Raw genomic sequence first — 17,973 nt, 5'->3', positions numbered from 1 at the left:
TGTTCTAAAATTTTGAAATAACCTAAAAGTCTGAAGATAGAAACCTGCTTAGTTTGTACTATAGCTATAGAAGAGAATATTATGAAACCATTTGACACAGAAATATTATAATATATTTTTGAAAAAATTTGAAAAATGATTACCAAATAATATACATATAGTATGATCTCATTTTATTAAAAGTGCAGTGTGTTTATTTTTATTCTAGCTATATATATATATATGTATCTATGCATAAATGTGTATGTGTGTGTTTATATATTCATAGAAAAAATTCTTGCCTAAAATGTTACGGTAGTTATTTCCATGTGATGGAATTATAAGTAATCTCTTATATTTTTCTCTTTGCTAATCTGTTTTTTTTTTCTATCAACATAATGGCTACATGACACTTGTGGGACAAATGTTTAAGTGAAAAACAAAAATATTGATCCCAGTTCTTTTTAATGGCCCAAAACATGAATTAAGCTAAAAAAAAAAAAAATTAAACACCCTCAAAAACCAACTTACTCAAGTGGACAAGTCTGTATAAATAGAATTTGATGTTTAACGCACCTAACTAAGCAACAACAACAGTATGGCTAGACCAATATTAATATCATTTACTATCACTGAGGTTTTAGAATGAGTCAAATATGAGCCAGTTTGCATAAATCAGCTCAGTTATTCCACAGACAAACCTATGAGGTAAGCACAGTTATCTCAGTTTAGACACAAAGAAACTGAGATTCAGAGAGATGGAAGGAGCTTGACTAAGATTGTACAACGTATATGAGAAGCCACAGTCTGAATCCTTGTGGTTGATCACAGTGATATGGAGGGCATCTAAAGAATCAGTGCAGCCGTGCTGCATCCAGCATAGTTTCCTAACTATGCAATCATTTAACTTACATGCTGCCCTCAGAAACTACCCCCACCTTTGAAATATAATGCAGATATGCAGATACTTGAACAATCTTCACAAAAGGAAATCTGTTTACATGCATTAAGTTTATAACACTGATATAAAAAAGCAAGAATGGAGCAAACCCTGAAGGGAAATAGGAATTGATTAAAATCTGTACCTTCTCCCATTTCCTCTAAAGTTAAGGTAATTTATTATCAGGTCAAGGATAGAATGTTTTAAATGCCTGTATAGCTCTACAGAGACTTTGCTTTATACTTTTAATGGAATTCATTGGTAATCTAAACTTAATATAAAGCGCCTAAAGCTACAATATGATATTACAGACGAAACCTTGTATATGGTATATTATGGGCAATTTAAGCAATGATCAAGGACAGTTTGATTTGTGGACTAACATTAGAACCTAAACGCTGATAAAGGTACAACTGTAACATCTTTTGTCTCTCTGCCCCAACTGTCCAGGACCTGTCGGCTGGGGTGCCACTAACAGGCTGGATTACTCTTATGATGACTTCCTGGACACTGTGCGAGAAACACCCACGGGCGCTGGCAGAGCCAGATCTTCACGGATTAAAAGAAGTGCCCCATTATCTGACCACAAAATTAAGTTAATTTTTAACATCACAGGTAAGGATAGACTCTCTATTTGAAAAGGTTAATATAGTGAGAAATTCTTGGTTGGAGACCTGTTTTTCAAATTTTCTATTTGTTATCATTATTAGGAAATGACCCTGGAACTGAAAATCAGGGCAAGCACAATCAACCAAGTTTTGTCATTTTTTTCTTAATATCACAGATGTATTTTATAGTTCCCATAGCAACAAGCCCCCTGCTTTGTGCTCATCTTGGCATGATGAACTACGGTGTGTTTTTAAAAAGAGAGAGTTTGCAGGAATTTAATATGTGATCATGAAGAACTCCAGAAAAGGGTGATGTAGATCCATCATAGGAGAGAAAGATTAAAACAAATCGTGTTGTTCTTAATATTCTCCAGGTACTAGTTGCTCAGTAAGTGGTGTTTAAGTTTCAGTTTATTTTTCCTGGAAGATTTTTAATATGCTTTTTCTCTTTGGTGAAAGCTCAGTACAAATGGCTTCCTGCAACACCATGTGTGTGTGTTATGTTTTCTCTTGTTTCGTTTTTATCTCAGCTAGTGTGCCCTTACCTGATGAAAGAAATGATACCCTTGAATTGGAAAATCAGCAACGACTCATTAAGACATTGGAAACTATCACAAATCGACTGAAAAGGACCCTTACTAAGGAGCCCATGTATTCCTTTCATCTTGCATCTGAAATGCTTGTAGCTGACAGCAATTCCTTAGAAACCGAAAAGGCTTTCCTCTTCTGCAGACCAGGCTCCATGCTGAGAGGGCGTATGTGTGGTAAGACTTCTCCCTGTAATCAAAAATATTTGGTGCCTATTGGGTCAAATGACATGGATAGAGTCATTTTACAACTGTAAAGGGATATTGTGATGAAAGCTACATTTTCTTATTGTTACATGCTTAGTGTCTCAGAAGTCTAGATAACCACTATTGGTCATGGCAAGAAAATTATTTTAGGTGAGCGACTCAAATCTTAGTTTTATTTATAGATCTTTAGACCTCACAGCTTTCAGCAGCAACTCCAATAACAGAAACTCATACTTTCTGACCACTCATGTGTGCTGGCTGAGCCCGTCTCATGTGTTTAATCCTGTTTAGCTACTATATGAGGTACCATTCTTATTAAGTACATTTTATACATGAGAAAACTGAAGCCAGGGAGGCTAAGAACTTACCCAGTAAGTCTTACCATTTAAGACAGTAAGTGGTGTAGCCGAGATTCCCACCCAGGCAGCCAACATGAAATTCACATAGCATAAAGTGAACCATTTTAAAGTGTACAATTCAGGGACTTCCCTGGTGGCGCAATGGTTAAGAATCCGCCTGCCAATGCAGGGGACACGGGTTCGATCCCTGGTCTGGGAAGATCCCACATGCCGCAGATCAACTAAGCCCATGCGCCACAACTACTGAGCCTGTGCTCTAGAGCCCGCAAGCCACCACTACTGAACCCATGTGCCACAACTACTGAAGCCTGCGCGCCTAGAGCCTGTGCTCCGCAACAAGAGAAGCCACCTCATTGAGAAGCCCGCGCACCGCAAAGAAGAGTAGCCCCCACTCGCCGCAACTAGAGGAAGCCCGTGCACAGCAACAAAGACCCAACACGGCCAAAAATAAATAAATAAAATAAATCAATTTATTTTTAAAAGTATACAATTCAGTGGTATTTAGTACAATCGCAATGTCATTCAACCGTCACCTCTGTCACAATTCCAGAACATTTTCATCACTCCCAAAGGAGACACCAGACCCATTAAACTTCCCTTCCCCATTCTCCCTCCCCCGAGTCCCTTAGCTTTTACCCCTAATTTAGACTGTCACAATCTGGATCAGTTCCAGTCTCTTTCCCTAATAAGTCATCATTTATAGATGGCGGGATCTCCTCTGACCAAACTCCGTACACTCAGTGGAACCAACTGACATGAGTCTTCTGTTAACCCCTCTGTAGGTTGGGGCTCTTGTGTCCTGGTCGGAAAACCTTCCTCAACAGTTCTTACTGCTATTCCCAGAGCTCAGTTGAGTTTTTCACAGTGTGATAAACGCAGTCCATCAAAAGAAAATTAACGTTGTCTTTCCCAGCCTCCTCTTGTTTCTTTCTCAACCTGTGAGTGAAAATCAGGAATTGCCTTGGCCAGCATTTTGCATTTCTCCCTGTGGTCTTCAGACTACCTGTGTCAGCATACCCTGAAGTGCTTTCAAAATGCAGCTTGATTAAGGCCCCATCCCAAAACGGATGCATCTGACCCCTTGGGGTTAGGGTATTGGAATCTGAAATGTAATAAGTTGCCAGGTAATTCTTACATACCTTAACACCTCAGAATCACCCAAGTGATTCTTTCAAGTGTCCTCTCTATAAAAATACTAACTTCGATAGCAGCCTTTCAGTGAATTTAACATCCCACTTTGGTCTCAGAAATTCTGCACTCCAGGCGTCCAAATAGTAGACCAAATCTTCAAGGAAGGAAGGTTCTAAAATTGGCCTGTTTCCTCAGAGCCTTTGGGTCTGAGGATGCCTCAGACTTGCCTTCAGTGGGCAGTAATTCCTGCAATCAGAGACAAGGGTCGACTTAACTCACTTTTTTTAGGCTCACCACCTTTGCCTGTTTTTATTTCTAGAAATAATGCTATAATGGACACTCAATTTCATAAGGGAAACCATTCAGAAGAACAGCTATGAAATCATTTTTCATATCTCGAAGCCCTAAATTAACCTAAACATTCATTGTTTTATCCTCTTCTTCCATGAACTGTGTGTTTCCAGAATAATCTTGTTTATTAGAACTTTAACCCACACTTCAAAGCCGCCATCATATAAACACTAAGCTTGGTCAACAAGAATTTGCATTTTCTCAAAAAAAAAAAAAAAAGAGTCTACTGTTGGTTTAGAGGAATACATTTCTGGAAGGTTTATCATGTGAGTAAGCCTCTGGCAGTAAAATTTAACCCATAAACAATAGTATCTGGAAGCAGGCTTTATTACTCTCATGCCTTAGGGAAAAAGCACATTCCATGCTATATTCAGTGTTTCCTGCTTGTTTTCTCTTCAGTCAATTGCCCTTTGGGAACCTACTATTCTCTGGAGAATTCTGTCTGTGAAAGCTGCTTGATGGGCTCCTATCAAGATGAAGAAGGGCAGCTTGAGTGCAAACCCTGTCCAACTGGAACTTACACTGAATATCTCCATTCAAGAAGTAGCTCAGAATGTAAAGGTAGGGGCTTAGAGCTCATTTTGACCAGAAGCCTAAATTTTGTTTCCAGTTGTAAAATCTCAATGGCAAATAGGATGAAATATGAGCATTACCAAAAGCAATTTCATTAATTGATTTTTTCTTTCTTTTAATTGCAAACTGTTACCTGAATGTTTCCCTCACTTTAGAGAAGTCCATTTATCTTTCCTTTTGCAACAGTCCATTGCTCTAAGTCAAACTCCACTGTCAAGAACTCGAATCCACATTCATCAATGAACCTGGGTGTTTTAGTGAATCTCACTTTAATTGGTGGAAAGGACTTTCATGGCTCTTAGCAAGCAGTAGGCTGCTTTTTGTTAGAATAATATTGGTATGATGAGATTCACTCTACTTGGAAAGGAATAACTACAGACCCATATGCACCTATTCTTGCTACTAAAATATCCAGTCCTTTCAAAATATTGTTACTGTTATTCTCAATGAACATTCCCGATGGAAACATTTTCTTTCACATTTAAAGTTACAGTAAGACACACCTAAAAGAAGGAATTGCAGAATTGTTCCTCCTTGCCTATTGTTGCCAATGCAGGTGTGGGTACTTCATGACACGTAAACTTGAGAGCAGCGCTAGGTGATTGCAAATGCACTAAAAATGTTAGCAGCGCTGAAAATGAGAGTCATCCGGAGGAGAAGGGCAGGAGGAAAGGACAGTGCACTGGGAATTGGGGAATCTGGTCCTAAGCCCGCTCTACTACAAAACCATTGCTATGAGTTTGGGAAAGTTGCTTAATTAACCTCTCTGGGCCTGATGCTAAGACTACTTTTACTTCCTCTCTGCCAACCCTCAAATGAAATGGTGTCTGCAGGCAGGAGGAGGTAAGAGGGCCAGTTCTTATTTAGAGGGAAAAAAGGTGCCAGCATAGTCATGAGACTCTAGCTCATTCGGGGGTTTTCAGTCACTCAAGGGAACAGTGTATAAGCTGAGAACTTGTACAAAAACAAGCTTCCCCGTAACAGTTTGATCTTATGAGTGTGCCTTTCTGAGGTGCAGATTTCTAACTTCACCCAAAAACTCTTTGTCGACATTTTCTATGTGTCAAACACCGTGCTACATCATAATACAAGTAACCGGAAATGAGCCTAAGACTTAATATACGGAAGTACGGGGAGTCTAAAATATGACATGTATGCTTGGAGTTCTTCGTGACCCTCATTCTATCCTGAGTAAATTAAAATGTGGAAAATCCTATTGTACACAGTGCTAATTTTGTATAGCTGATGTCATCGTTATTAACCACGTTACATTTTTCATTTTAGCTCAGTGTAAACAAGGCACCTACTCATCAAATGGGCTTGAGACCTGCGAATCTTGTCCACTGGGCAGCTATCAGCCAGCGTTTGGTTCCCGGGGATGCCTCGTATGTCCAGAAAATACTTCAACAGTGAAGAGAGGAGCCGTGGACATTTCTGCTTGTGGAGGTTAAGTCTTAGACATCACTTTTTTTTCAAGCCTCCTAGGTTCTACGCATGGAGGAGTGGAATCTTTTTAGCAAAACCATATGTCTACTGCATGCAAAGAATGTAAATAACCGTCTCTTCATAGAGAGTTTCCTTCTATTTGGCCAGTCAATACTTAAATGTAAACACCCATAATATAAACACCGTGCTGGTACCGTTAGGAACACACAAGAAGCACAAGACTTGGTCCCAGCCCTCAACATTTGTAACCATGTGGCCACATGATATGATAGAAATACATCTCAACTAGGAACTTAGATTCCTTGGGTATAAAATGAGGTCTTGGCTAACATTCCTTGAAACTCTAAAAATACAACCTCTGAATTGTAACGTTCATTCCCTACAGTTTGAAGATCTTCATGAGTGATTATCCACTCTGGCTGCATACTAGAATCATTGCACATTTACATCAGTATTTTTAAAATACTGAAACCCAGTCTCTGCCCCCCCAGATATTCTGATTTAAGTTTTCTGGTTTTCTTCTGAAGTTCCCCCAGGTGATTCTAAAGTATGACTAATTTTGGTTCTCAAATGTCACCATGGAGGGTTTGTTAAAACATAGATTGCTGGGCCCCAGCCCCAGAGTTTTTAATTCAGCAGGTCAGGTGTGGGGCCTGAGAATTTGCATTTCTAACTAGTTCTCAAGTGATGCTGATTCTGGTTGGTCCAGGGACCACACATTGAGAACAACTGGTTTAAACAGAAATATAAAGATTAGAGTTCTATTTTTCAAATAGTTCTAACATCCCTACCAAGTACAGTTTTCCAGCAGTGAAAAAACTGGAAGCCATAAACAAAAGCAAAAGGTGAAAACTTAGAATGACAGTGAAACTAGGTCTGACAGTCAAGGTCAGCCTATTGCCAGAAACTCCCATAAACTGCAATGACTTTGCAATTGCAGTGGAACTTTGCAAAAAATAAAAATTTGTTGGCCTCTCTCTGCTACATCACTGGGAACAGAACAAGCATGCCTGGCTAAAAGATGACTTTTTAAAAAATTGTGAGTCCTCCCCATTCTTTATACCCTTACTGAAAAACCTAAGGTCTATGGCAATCTGAAAGTTTAAACTCTTCCCTTACTGAGTGATGTTTTTAAGAAGCCAGTCTGCTGGTTCCCCATTCCCTCAAGCTACACACACACACATCCCATCCTCATTGCACCCCAATCATACATACATCTGCATCCACTTAGAGGCTGAGAGTCCCAGAAAACAGATGCTTTGAGTGTGGTGGTAGGGAGGGGATGGGGGCGTGTCCAGCATTGCATCCTGGGAGTCCTCATAACTTAAGTGCTACAGGAAATACATGCTGTGAGTTATAGGTTTTATATGCTCCATCGGGTTGACTCTGAGAATTTCACAGTAGATGAAAGCCTCTTAGACCAGAGGAATTGGGAGGGCAGTGTTCACCAACCTAATGTTTCACTGATGAGAAGAGAATTTGACTAGGACCTATTTGAAACTCAGAAACCATGTGTGTTGTGTAATACCAGCTGTGGATTTTTTTTTTAATTAAAAGTCAAAGAAAACCTCACATTATGGTTGAAAGAGATCTGCCAAAGACTATTATTTTGTCAGTATACAAGCTAACTATGGAAGAAAGTCTGCAGGAAAAAATCCCCTCTCTCTGTCTGTCTCCCTCTCTCCCTCCCTCCCTCTCTCCTTCCTTCCTTCCAACCACAAAAGCAACTAGATTTTTACAATGAAACAAGTTCATAGTTGACAAAATTTTTCCTTTAACTTTCCAAATAAGCCTTGAGGTTTTTTAATAGCAAATTACTGCAATTAAGTAATTATAATTCCCAGGAAATCTCTAAACTTCTGGTAACTGTTCCATTTCTCCTAATATTTCTAGCATATGTTTAACCACAGTCTACTTGTCCTGAGTAGGAACTGGTAATATTTGGTAATGACACTTTCCCTTGCGGTGCTGGATAAACACCATTTTACTTTTACTTTAAATTTAAATGTGTGTGAGTTCTAAAACAGTCCCTTATATATTTTCCTTAGTTTTCAGCCAACCCCTTTTCTGTCACTCTCTCCCCCTCCCCTTCTTTCTTTCTCTCCTTCTCCTCTTTTCTCTTTCTGTACTGATTTATGTTTTATGGGCATGTTGTACAGTTTATCTTATTTTTTGCTGACATATCACTTTTTGCCTCCTTTGGCCTGTTGAACTGAAAATATCATTAATAAATACAGCAGTTATCTTTAAGTATATTACTATGTTAGCATAATGTAACATTCTTTATACATTTCACCGATTGTCACTTATTAGGATACTAAATAGTCTTGGTTACAAAAGAGCCTGAAATTTTCCATTTTTTAAAAATGATTTTTATCAAAATAATTAATCCCACAAATGAGTTTTTGGTGACGGTGTTGTTTCCAATAGAAGGAAAGATTATTTGTGGTACAGGATGATAACACTTCTTAGCCCAACCCTGTAGGATGAAGTTAAAAGGAGGCTCAGAATAAGAGGCTTTGACTTTTGGCTTTGTCACAGGAAACCAATGGCTCCAAGGCTGTATTTATTCCTTTATACTATCAGGGGACAGACATGTGAGGTTACATTTTTCCCTGGTCATTTCAGTGCTTTATTTTTAATTCTATTTTGATATCACTTTTGGCATATTTGAATACTTTTTTCCTCTTTCTCTACAGTAGAAGAGGTGAGAAGAGTTTTGTTCCATTTGTCTTGATTTAGAAACCACAGTTTCTCTGGCCAAGGTTCAAAATGAAACTTTCTCACATCTTTTCTTATGACATTAGTCCATTAGGAACTGTGTCATGTGTGTATGCATGTGTATTTAATACTGTACTGTGTACTAGATAGTGCTATTATTATGTATATACATTCATATATGTGTGTGTATATATATTTTTATATATATGTACTGCATATATAAATTATATATTAAATGCTGATTATTCACTCTTGGAAAGTATATTTGTGATGACAACTGTCTGCCCTTGGAATGTAATTTAAACTAATTTCCACATGAAAGTTTATTTTACACTTTCTAGGTCAAAAAGCAAAGTACAGACATCACAACACCATGTTTGCTATTTTGAGATGCTAATTGGCTTATTTTTAATCTTAAGATTTTATTATTATTATATCTTAGTATAATTTTTGACAATTATAGTATAATTATGTGCTACAACTGACAGTATAATTCTGTCAGTTTTTAGGGGCACAGTCTTTTTTTCTTTTTAAGATTTCTTTTTCTTCTTTTTAAGATTTTACTGAAAAAAGTTATATGGAAAAAAAACAGTTTAATTCATTATAGCATCTTGGGTTTAAGTGGCAGCATTTATATTTCTAGCATATCATGCACACTCATAGATATCCTCTCAAACAGAAAATGTATACTTTTATCAGTGGAAGATTTATGCTTCCAATTGACTAATTAGCTATTTGGAAGGTACCTTTTCCAAATAGACAATCATTTTTGGAAACTTGGGAATCAGAAAACCCATTTTAAACTCCTATAGGTTTATAATATGTTTGTGCAAAGCCCTCTCTACATCTAGTAACAGAGTAGATTATTTTATTCTTGGTGAAACAAAGATACTTGTAGTTTAAAGCTCTTCTTGAATATAGCAAATGTAGCCGCCAGAAATTTTTTTTTCTAAATATGCATTAATATCTATGTTATCTTCTGCCATCTCTTGATTCGACTCCCTACGTTTTGTCAGTTGGGTACGTAAAAGAGCTCTTTTACAAGAGATTTGCCTGGCTCTTTTTGCTTAAGAAGTTTGATCAAAGCGTCTTGAGATTATGACAGATGTGTTGTCATTTACTTAATGTTTATTGTCATACCAATAAAAAAGAGATGCCATCACTTGAAGTATCATGCTCCCTTGAGCCTCAAGTGTATCTCTAAATTTTTCAACCATATTGGTAATTATTTCTGCTATACTAATTTTTATTATCAAGAATCCAAAACCTAAATGATAAGTACGCTGATATCCTGAGTAGCTGTTTCCCTGTGTCCTGTCTTCTATACTTAATTTTATGCAGACAAGTCTTAATAGTTTTAGTAGTTTTCTCAGTTCATAATGGTTTTAGGGCTCACCCAAATGACTCCAGTTCACACACTCCACCTGAATTTGTCTATGGATCACCGTCTAAAACCCCAACCCAAGGATTTAATCATGGGTACTCTACCCCACTATCCTTCTGCCAAATGTAACCAAAATTTATGTTTGGGGCTGTTTTCTTATATTCCACCAAATCTTGGCAAGAGAATTTCCAATTTGGTTAAAAGATAATATTCAACTGCATGTTGTTTACGAAAAGCATGTCTAACCCAAAATGACATTAAAAGTTTTAAAAATAAAAGACCCCCAATAAATAATAGACAACTCTACAGGGGAAATAAAAATTTCTGGTAAACGTAAAAAGCGCAACTTCATTTATCATCAAAATGCAAATTAAAATAACAGCGTGATTCCATTTTTACCTTCAAGTAGGAAAAAATTAAATAATCATTTTGAAGGCTGAGCATGCAGTGAGAAGGGTGATTTCATACGCTGCCAATGGGACTGTAAATTACATTATTTAAACATTTGGGCATGACATATTTCTGGCTTTAAATTGTCATATCTTTAGCTCTAACTACTCAACTACTCAAAGTCAAGTATTATCCCAAGGAAATAATCAGAGCTATATTAAAAAATTTATAGAGAAAATTTCATGTCAGCATTATTTATAATAGCAAACTAGTAGAAACAAGCTAAGTGTTCAATAGGAGAGGAAATGTGAGATCGATTATGGTCTGCCAATGAGTTTTCATTTGTTAAACAGTTTTCATTTGTTAAACACCATGTTACTTAATGATTTGGGGAATGATTTGCTTATGATATAAAGTTAAGTGGAAAAATCATAACACAATATTATATGGCCAATTCTGATTTTTCCTGAGTTGCTGTGTGTTGTTAAAGATGGGAAGGAAACAACAATACATTTATCTAGGTGATAAAATGGTCTGGGTATTAAGTACGTGCAAGGGAAAATATTAGCAATGCGACAGCTTTCTTATAACCAAAGCTTCTTTTAGAGGTAGGGTATACTACTATGAAGCACAAATGATTTGTTCTTACTTTTGCAGTGCCTTGTCCAGTAGGAGAGTTCTCTCGTTCTGGGTTAATGCCCTGTTATCCATGTCCTCGAGACTACTACCAACCCAATCCAGGGAAGTCCTTCTGCTTATCTTGTCCCTTTTATGGAACTACAACCATCACTGGTGCCAGATCCATCACAGATTGTTCCAGTAAGATGATATACTTCATTTCTCATGTAACCCTGTGTTGGAGACTTTTGTTTATCTCTGCGGTAGCTTCAATTCTGAATATTACTATTTTCAGTGCCTTTGGGTGTCTGGATGTGTTAAACTATCCTTTTGAAGGTCTTTTTGATGACAGTGACTCAGAGATTCTTATTTTGGGAGTGTCGAACTTGATAAATTCCAAATTTCTAAAAGTCTAGAATTTAATGACATAATTCAGTCCATCTCTGTGCTCTCTTTATATTACTGAAACAAAATATATGTGGCTTTGCCCACTCTGAGAATCAGAATCTTGACTATGGTATTTAAATAGAGTCTGCTCCTAGAGAACAGACTTGTGGTTGCCAAGGGGGAGGGGCTTTTGGAGGAGGGGTGGAGTGGGAAGCTGGGATTAACAGATGTAAGCTGTTATATATAGAATGGATAAACAAGGCCCTACTGTATAGCACAGGGAACTATATTCAATATCCTATGATAAACCATAATGGAAAAGAATTTTTAAAAAGAATGTATGTATTTGTATAACTGAATCACTTTGCTGTACAGCAGAAATGAGCAGTAAAACAACTATACTTCAGTTTTTAAAAAAGAAAAAAAAAATAAACAGAGTCTATTTATTGGTAATATCTACTACACACAAATATGTTTTTCACTTGTTTTCCCATAATTTTATTAGGTTTTAGTTCAACTTTCTCAGCAGCAGAGGAAAGTATAGTGCCCGTTGCTTCTCCTGGACATATCAAAAAGAAGTATGAAGTCAGCAGTCAGGCAAGTCCATTTTATATTCATAAAATTTTCTCTAATGGAATTCTTGGAAAACAATTTGTCATTATACATGTCCCACAGAGGAAAACTACCAGAGTTGAAACTTCACCTGATCAAGACTCATGAATATTATCAATGAATAATTACATTTGCTTATGACTTATGAAATGAACTTTCCAAAAATGCAGCATTAGAAGTTCTAAGTACCAGAAATGGGAATTTTTCCCAGCGATGTCTGGCACAGAGAATTGTAGATGTGGGGAGTCTTTTGATTTGCTAATAATTAACATGTACCATGTACCATGAGCATAACCCATCATTTGAGTAAGGGCGTTTGGATTAACCAAAGGCCTTTTCCGATTAGCAGGAAGAGTTACTCAACTTTCATGAAAGTTATGTAAATTTTTTGCCAGCAAAAATAAAAATCATTTATTGGAGTAAGTTGTGGGTTTTTTAAAAAATAAGAAACATAACTCATAAAACTTTTCCATTTATTTTTTTGAAGACTAGTTAAGAATAATTATTTTGGGTGATTCAGCCATTACTCTGAATGCACCTTGCCCAATGTCATAATAAATTCCTTGGCTTTAAGTATTTTTAAGGAGGATAATGAAGTTATATTTCTTATTTTAACTTCCTACATCCAAACATACTCACTTATAACGGCTTCATAAGTCATGTTTGAAACTGCGTGTAATGGACACAGACATATTAGAATCCACTGGCTTACTTTTAAAAATGATGCACAGATACCACTTGCACAGATTCCTGATTTAGCTGGTCTGGGTTGGGGCCTGTCCTTAGTATACTTTTCAAAATGCCTTAAATGGAGCCAGCATTTAGCAACACTGCCTGGGTTTATCAGAACATCACACAAGAATAATATATAGCATTTGTGCCCATATATGGCAGGTCCCAGCGTTATGCAGGCAGCTGTCCAGCTGGACTCACCTGGAAACCGAAACCTGATGTAAACCTTCTAGCTCCCTACTCAGAATTGCTTTGAAACAAATAGTGTTTTGTCTCTGATAAATTTCTTTTCTGCCACTGGTAGGTTTTCCATGAATGTTTCTTAAACCCCTGCCACAATGGTGGAACCTGCCAACAACTTGGGCGTGGTTATGTGTGTCTCTGTCCAACTGGATATACAGGTAACACAGAGGAATGCAAATTTTCATGTGTTTTTCATACAGTATCATTGTGACTTGCAGTATCAAACTTTGAAACATTAAAAATAAACACCATAAGATACATTAGACTGTATAATTGCACAAAAGTTTGGTTGAACAAGACAAACCAATAAGTGAAAAAAGCATACGTATCTTACGAATGACAGTTTTCTTTGCACGTTTTGGGGGAAGAATAAAGAATCATCTTCTCTATGAAAAGTCACATCATAACTCACGATTTAAATTGGGATACGGTTCCAGAGGCCGTGTCCAAGGTTGCATTCTAACACAAATTAAGTGCATGACACTCAACATAGAACAGATTGTCCAGCATAAACATTTTTAAACAAACTCCAGTTTCTCTCATTTGCTTCACATGAATGGAAGTTCTCATGAATGGCCATGATTTGTAGCTTTCTTTCTTTCTGGAAGCTGTGCTTAGAAAAACAGCGTGGCTTTGAACTTGATTATGTAGGAATTATGTAAGAATTATGTTTTCTTGCAGTTTGGTTCAAATTCCAGCTCAGTCCAGAAATATAATTTTTGAGGAGAAATGAACTATATCTTAAAAATTGCAGTTTATTTAAAATAATTTCCTGTTTTCTTCCAGAAATGCAGTTTTTACATTTTTTTTCGAGTTTTATGCCGCCAACATGAAGTGTTTTTAATGAGAAAGTGGTATTTAAATAATTCACCACAAGATAAGCAAAAGAGAAGTTGGAAAACAAAATACAGAATGTTGTCATTCCACTTATTTCAACATGTGCATATGTGCATGTGTGTGTGTTTCAATTCCTATAAAAATTTTTGTCCCAACATTCCACAAGAAATAATGAACTTGTCCTAGAATTTTATAAATGAGAGGTGGTTGAGAAAAGCATAATATAGGACAATGATTCTCAAATTTTGACGTGCGTCAGAATCATCTGGAGGACTTCTTAAAACACAGATTGCTGGAGCCCAATCCCAGAATTTCTGATTCAGTAGGTCTAGGGAAGTTGTGAGAATTTGCATTTCTGTCACATTCCCAGGGGATTACTGATATTGTTGGTCCGGGGACCACACTTTGAGACCCCCTGGTGCAGAAGAACCTGGGTTTCGGCAGAGCTAGCCCATAGAAAGCCTGTGTGCACCCTATGGGAAGATGCACCCCATTCTAGGATACCTGACATATGAGCTGAGATCTGGCAGGATTTAGTCCCGCCACCCCTCCTCCGCCAAGTGGCCTTGGTAGCAAGTATATATGACTGTATTTTTCACTTTGGAATTAAACTAATTCCTGGCTCTATTTTATGCTTCCAGATTTCCCTTTTTCCCCCTCTACTTCTAACTTAGGATCTTTTGCTATCTTTTATGTATCCTTATAAGGATATCTTAAAGCTGTTTAGAGAGAGGTAAATACTTCATTAAATACTTAACTCGATGGTAGCTCTTAACAAATATTGCCCTTTCCTTCACCACCACCACTCCACATAAATTCAGATTATTGGGATAATTATCTTTAAATGATCATGGTTCTGTTTCTGTTAATCCGCTCTTTGATTGACCTTCAGTGTCTGGTTTGCATTTTAGGCTTAAAATGTGAAACAGACATTGATGAATGCAGCTCACTGCCATGCTACAACAATGGAATTTGTAAAGACCAAGTTGGGGAGTTCATTTGTGAATGCCCATCTGGTTACACAGGTAAGGGGAAAGTTTCTCGTTCTTAGAAGATTAACCCTGGAATCCTTAAAATAATGAGTTACCACCTCACACCTGTTAGAATGACTATTACCAAAAGATAAATGTCCATCGACGGAGGAATGGATAAAGAAGATGTGTGTGTGGGGGTGTGTACACACACACACACACACACACACACACACACACACACACACACACACACACACACACAAAATGGAATATTACTCAGCCATGAAAAAGAATGAAGTAATGTTATTTGCAGCGACATGGATAGACCTAGAGATTATTGTACTAAGTGAAGTGAGTCAGAAAGAGAAAGACAGATATCATAGGATATTGCTTATATGTGGGATCTAAAAAATATGGCACAAATGAACCTATTTACAAAACAGAAATAGAGTCACAGATGTAGAAAACAAACGGTTACCAAAAGGAAAAGGAGGGGGAGGGATAAATTGGGAGATTGGGATTGACATATAAACACTACTATATTTAAAATAAATAACTAATAAGGACCTACTGTATAGCACAGGGAACTCTACTCAATACTCTGTAATGACGTATATGGGAATAGAATCTAAAAAGAGTGGATATATGTATAACTGATTCACTTTGCTGTACAGTAGAAACTTACACAACATTGTAAATCAACTATACTCCAATAAAAATTAATTAAAAATTAAGAGAGATAAGAGATAACAGTGCTGGCAAGGACATGGAGAAAAGGGGACCATTGTGAACTGTTGGTGGGAATGTAAATTGGTGCAGCCATTATGGAAAACAGCATGGAGGTTCCTCAAAAAATTAAAAATAGAATTACCATACAATCCAGCAATCCCTCATCTGGGTATGCATCCAAAGGAAATGAAATCACTATCTCAAAGAGATATCTGTATTTTCACGTTCATTGCAACATTATTCACAATAGCCAACGGCCAAGATATGGAAACAAGCTAAGTATAAATCAAGGGATGAATGGATAAAGAAAATGTGAGATAGGTAGGTAGGTAGGTAGATACATACATACATACATACATACATATAGATAGATAGATAGATATCATATATATAACATATATTGGAATATTATTCAGCAAATACTTGTATTTGGCAAAGAGCAAAATTTTTCACAAACATGTTAGCCGTGGTTTCCAATCGTTTTGCTCTTACGCTTGAACAACTTGCTGGAAAACCGATTAGTCTTAAATTCCTTTCAGTTTTCTCCAGCTCAAATATTCTGTGATTCTTTGCAGGTCAACTCTGTGAAGAAAACATAAATGAGTGTAGCTCCAGTCCTTGTTCAAATAAAGGAACTTGCGTTGATGGCTTAGCTGGTTATCGCTGCACGTGTGTGAAAGGATACATGGGTAAGATGTTTCCATTCTTCCTAGTTGTCACAGAGTTCTGTAAAGCCCCAGAAATCATTACATTTACGAACATTACATATATATATATGTAATATTATATAAGTTAATATTAATTTTCTGATTTTACAAGTGTGCTGTGATTTCATAAGAGAGAGTCCTTATTTTTGAGGAAATTCACACTGAAGTATTTAGGGGTAAAAGGGCATCATTTCTACAATTTACTCTAAAACAGTTCAGAAAACTAATATGTTCCTGTACATGTGTGTGTATATATATGTGTATATAGAGACAGAAAGAGAGAAAGAAGACATGAGTTGATATGCTAAGACAAGCACTCAAGAAGGAACTGGAGTTAAATTATATAAAATCATATTGTGAATGGATGCTATATAATAGAGTTAAAATATCTGTCTATCTACACTTAACTGATAAAGAAGAAGTCCAAAACAGAAAATGATCAGTGAAGGAAAGAGGCAAGGTCAAAGAAACAGAGGAACGTTTTGAACTAAATTTGCTAGTTCCATTTTTTAACATTGTCTCAATTAGATATTCATTGCTAATGTTCGTTTCAGAAAGAGGTAAGATTGAAAGAGCAGATTTTCAAAAACACAGTCCTAAAATGATGTAGAAAAGCCAGAGCTTGTTGAAGAATGGCTGTGAAACCAGTTTGGTAGGCCAGTGGCTCTGCAGCCTCCATTCCCGTCCTTTAGAAGCAGCATGCCCTAAGGAGTCAGCACCTTGATCCCAGTTTTCCCAAAGGGTTAACATGTGGGCTCCTTCTCGTCCTCATCCATCCCCAGGCCTACACTGTGAAACGGAAGTCAATGAATGCCAGTCAAGCCCATGCTTAAATAATGCAGTCTGTGAAGATCAGCTTGGGGGCTTCTTGTGCAAGTGCCCGCCTGGATTTTTGGGCAACCGGTGTGAAATCAACATGGATGAGTGTTTCAGCCAACCGTGCAAAAATGGAGCTACCTGCAAGGACGGTGCCAATAGCTTCAGGTAAAAGACTAAGTCTGGCTCCTTTCACTATTTTTATTATCTTAACTGTTCAGCCATTCTGCAGTCTTTCCAGAGTATTACTTTGAATTCCAAGTCAGCCCTTCCCAAATCCTAGCCCAAGGATAAGCTATGGTAGATTCAGCCTACCACCTGATGTTCTGATTTCCTAAGTCTTGGGTAAAGTCTATAGTTTTAAAATAGACAACCTGTATGTTTTAAGTTCCCCGGTGATTCTGATGCACAGCCAGACTTGGAAACCACTGTTCTATACTTGGGAAGTCATAAAAGATGAAGGGAAGCACATTTATTCAGAAGCAAATGCAGAGACACTGTATAACACCCAGTTTTAAATGTTTTATATTTTAGCTGGAGGTTTCCCACTAGCTAAAATAGGAATTGTGCAATTCTACTGTCACAGCGCCATTCTACATTCTGTAACCATGGTTTTCAAACTTTTTTTTTTAGTTTAGTAAC

General features: G+C 37.1%; 1 protein-coding gene across 1 annotated transcript in view; it reads left to right on the top strand.

Annotated features, from left to right (window-relative positions):
- Positions 1 to 17,973, top strand: part of SVEP1 (sushi, von Willebrand factor type A, EGF and pentraxin domain containing 1) — a 182,274-nt gene that overhangs the window by 96,978 nt on the left and 67,323 nt on the right. Inside the window, exons 15-24 of the mRNA XM_065878472.1 lie at positions 1,370 to 1,534; positions 2,058 to 2,291; positions 4,562 to 4,723; positions 6,020 to 6,181; positions 11,334 to 11,495; positions 12,187 to 12,278; positions 13,330 to 13,426; positions 15,017 to 15,130; positions 16,384 to 16,497; positions 17,298 to 17,499. Coding sequence (XP_065734544.1) covers positions 1,370 to 1,534; positions 2,058 to 2,291; positions 4,562 to 4,723; positions 6,020 to 6,181; positions 11,334 to 11,495; positions 12,187 to 12,278; positions 13,330 to 13,426; positions 15,017 to 15,130; positions 16,384 to 16,497; positions 17,298 to 17,499 — 1,504 coding nt within the window. The remainder of the gene's footprint in view (positions 1 to 1,369; positions 1,535 to 2,057; positions 2,292 to 4,561; positions 4,724 to 6,019; positions 6,182 to 11,333; positions 11,496 to 12,186; positions 12,279 to 13,329; positions 13,427 to 15,016; positions 15,131 to 16,383; positions 16,498 to 17,297; positions 17,500 to 17,973) is intronic.

The sequence above is a fragment of the Phocoena phocoena genome, chromosome 6 (genome assembly GCF_963924675.1).
Source record: "Phocoena phocoena chromosome 6, mPhoPho1.1, whole genome shotgun sequence".
Lineage (NCBI taxonomy): Eukaryota > Metazoa > Chordata > Mammalia > Artiodactyla > Phocoenidae > Phocoena > Phocoena phocoena.
This window is presented reverse-complemented; position numbering and strand designations above follow the sequence as displayed.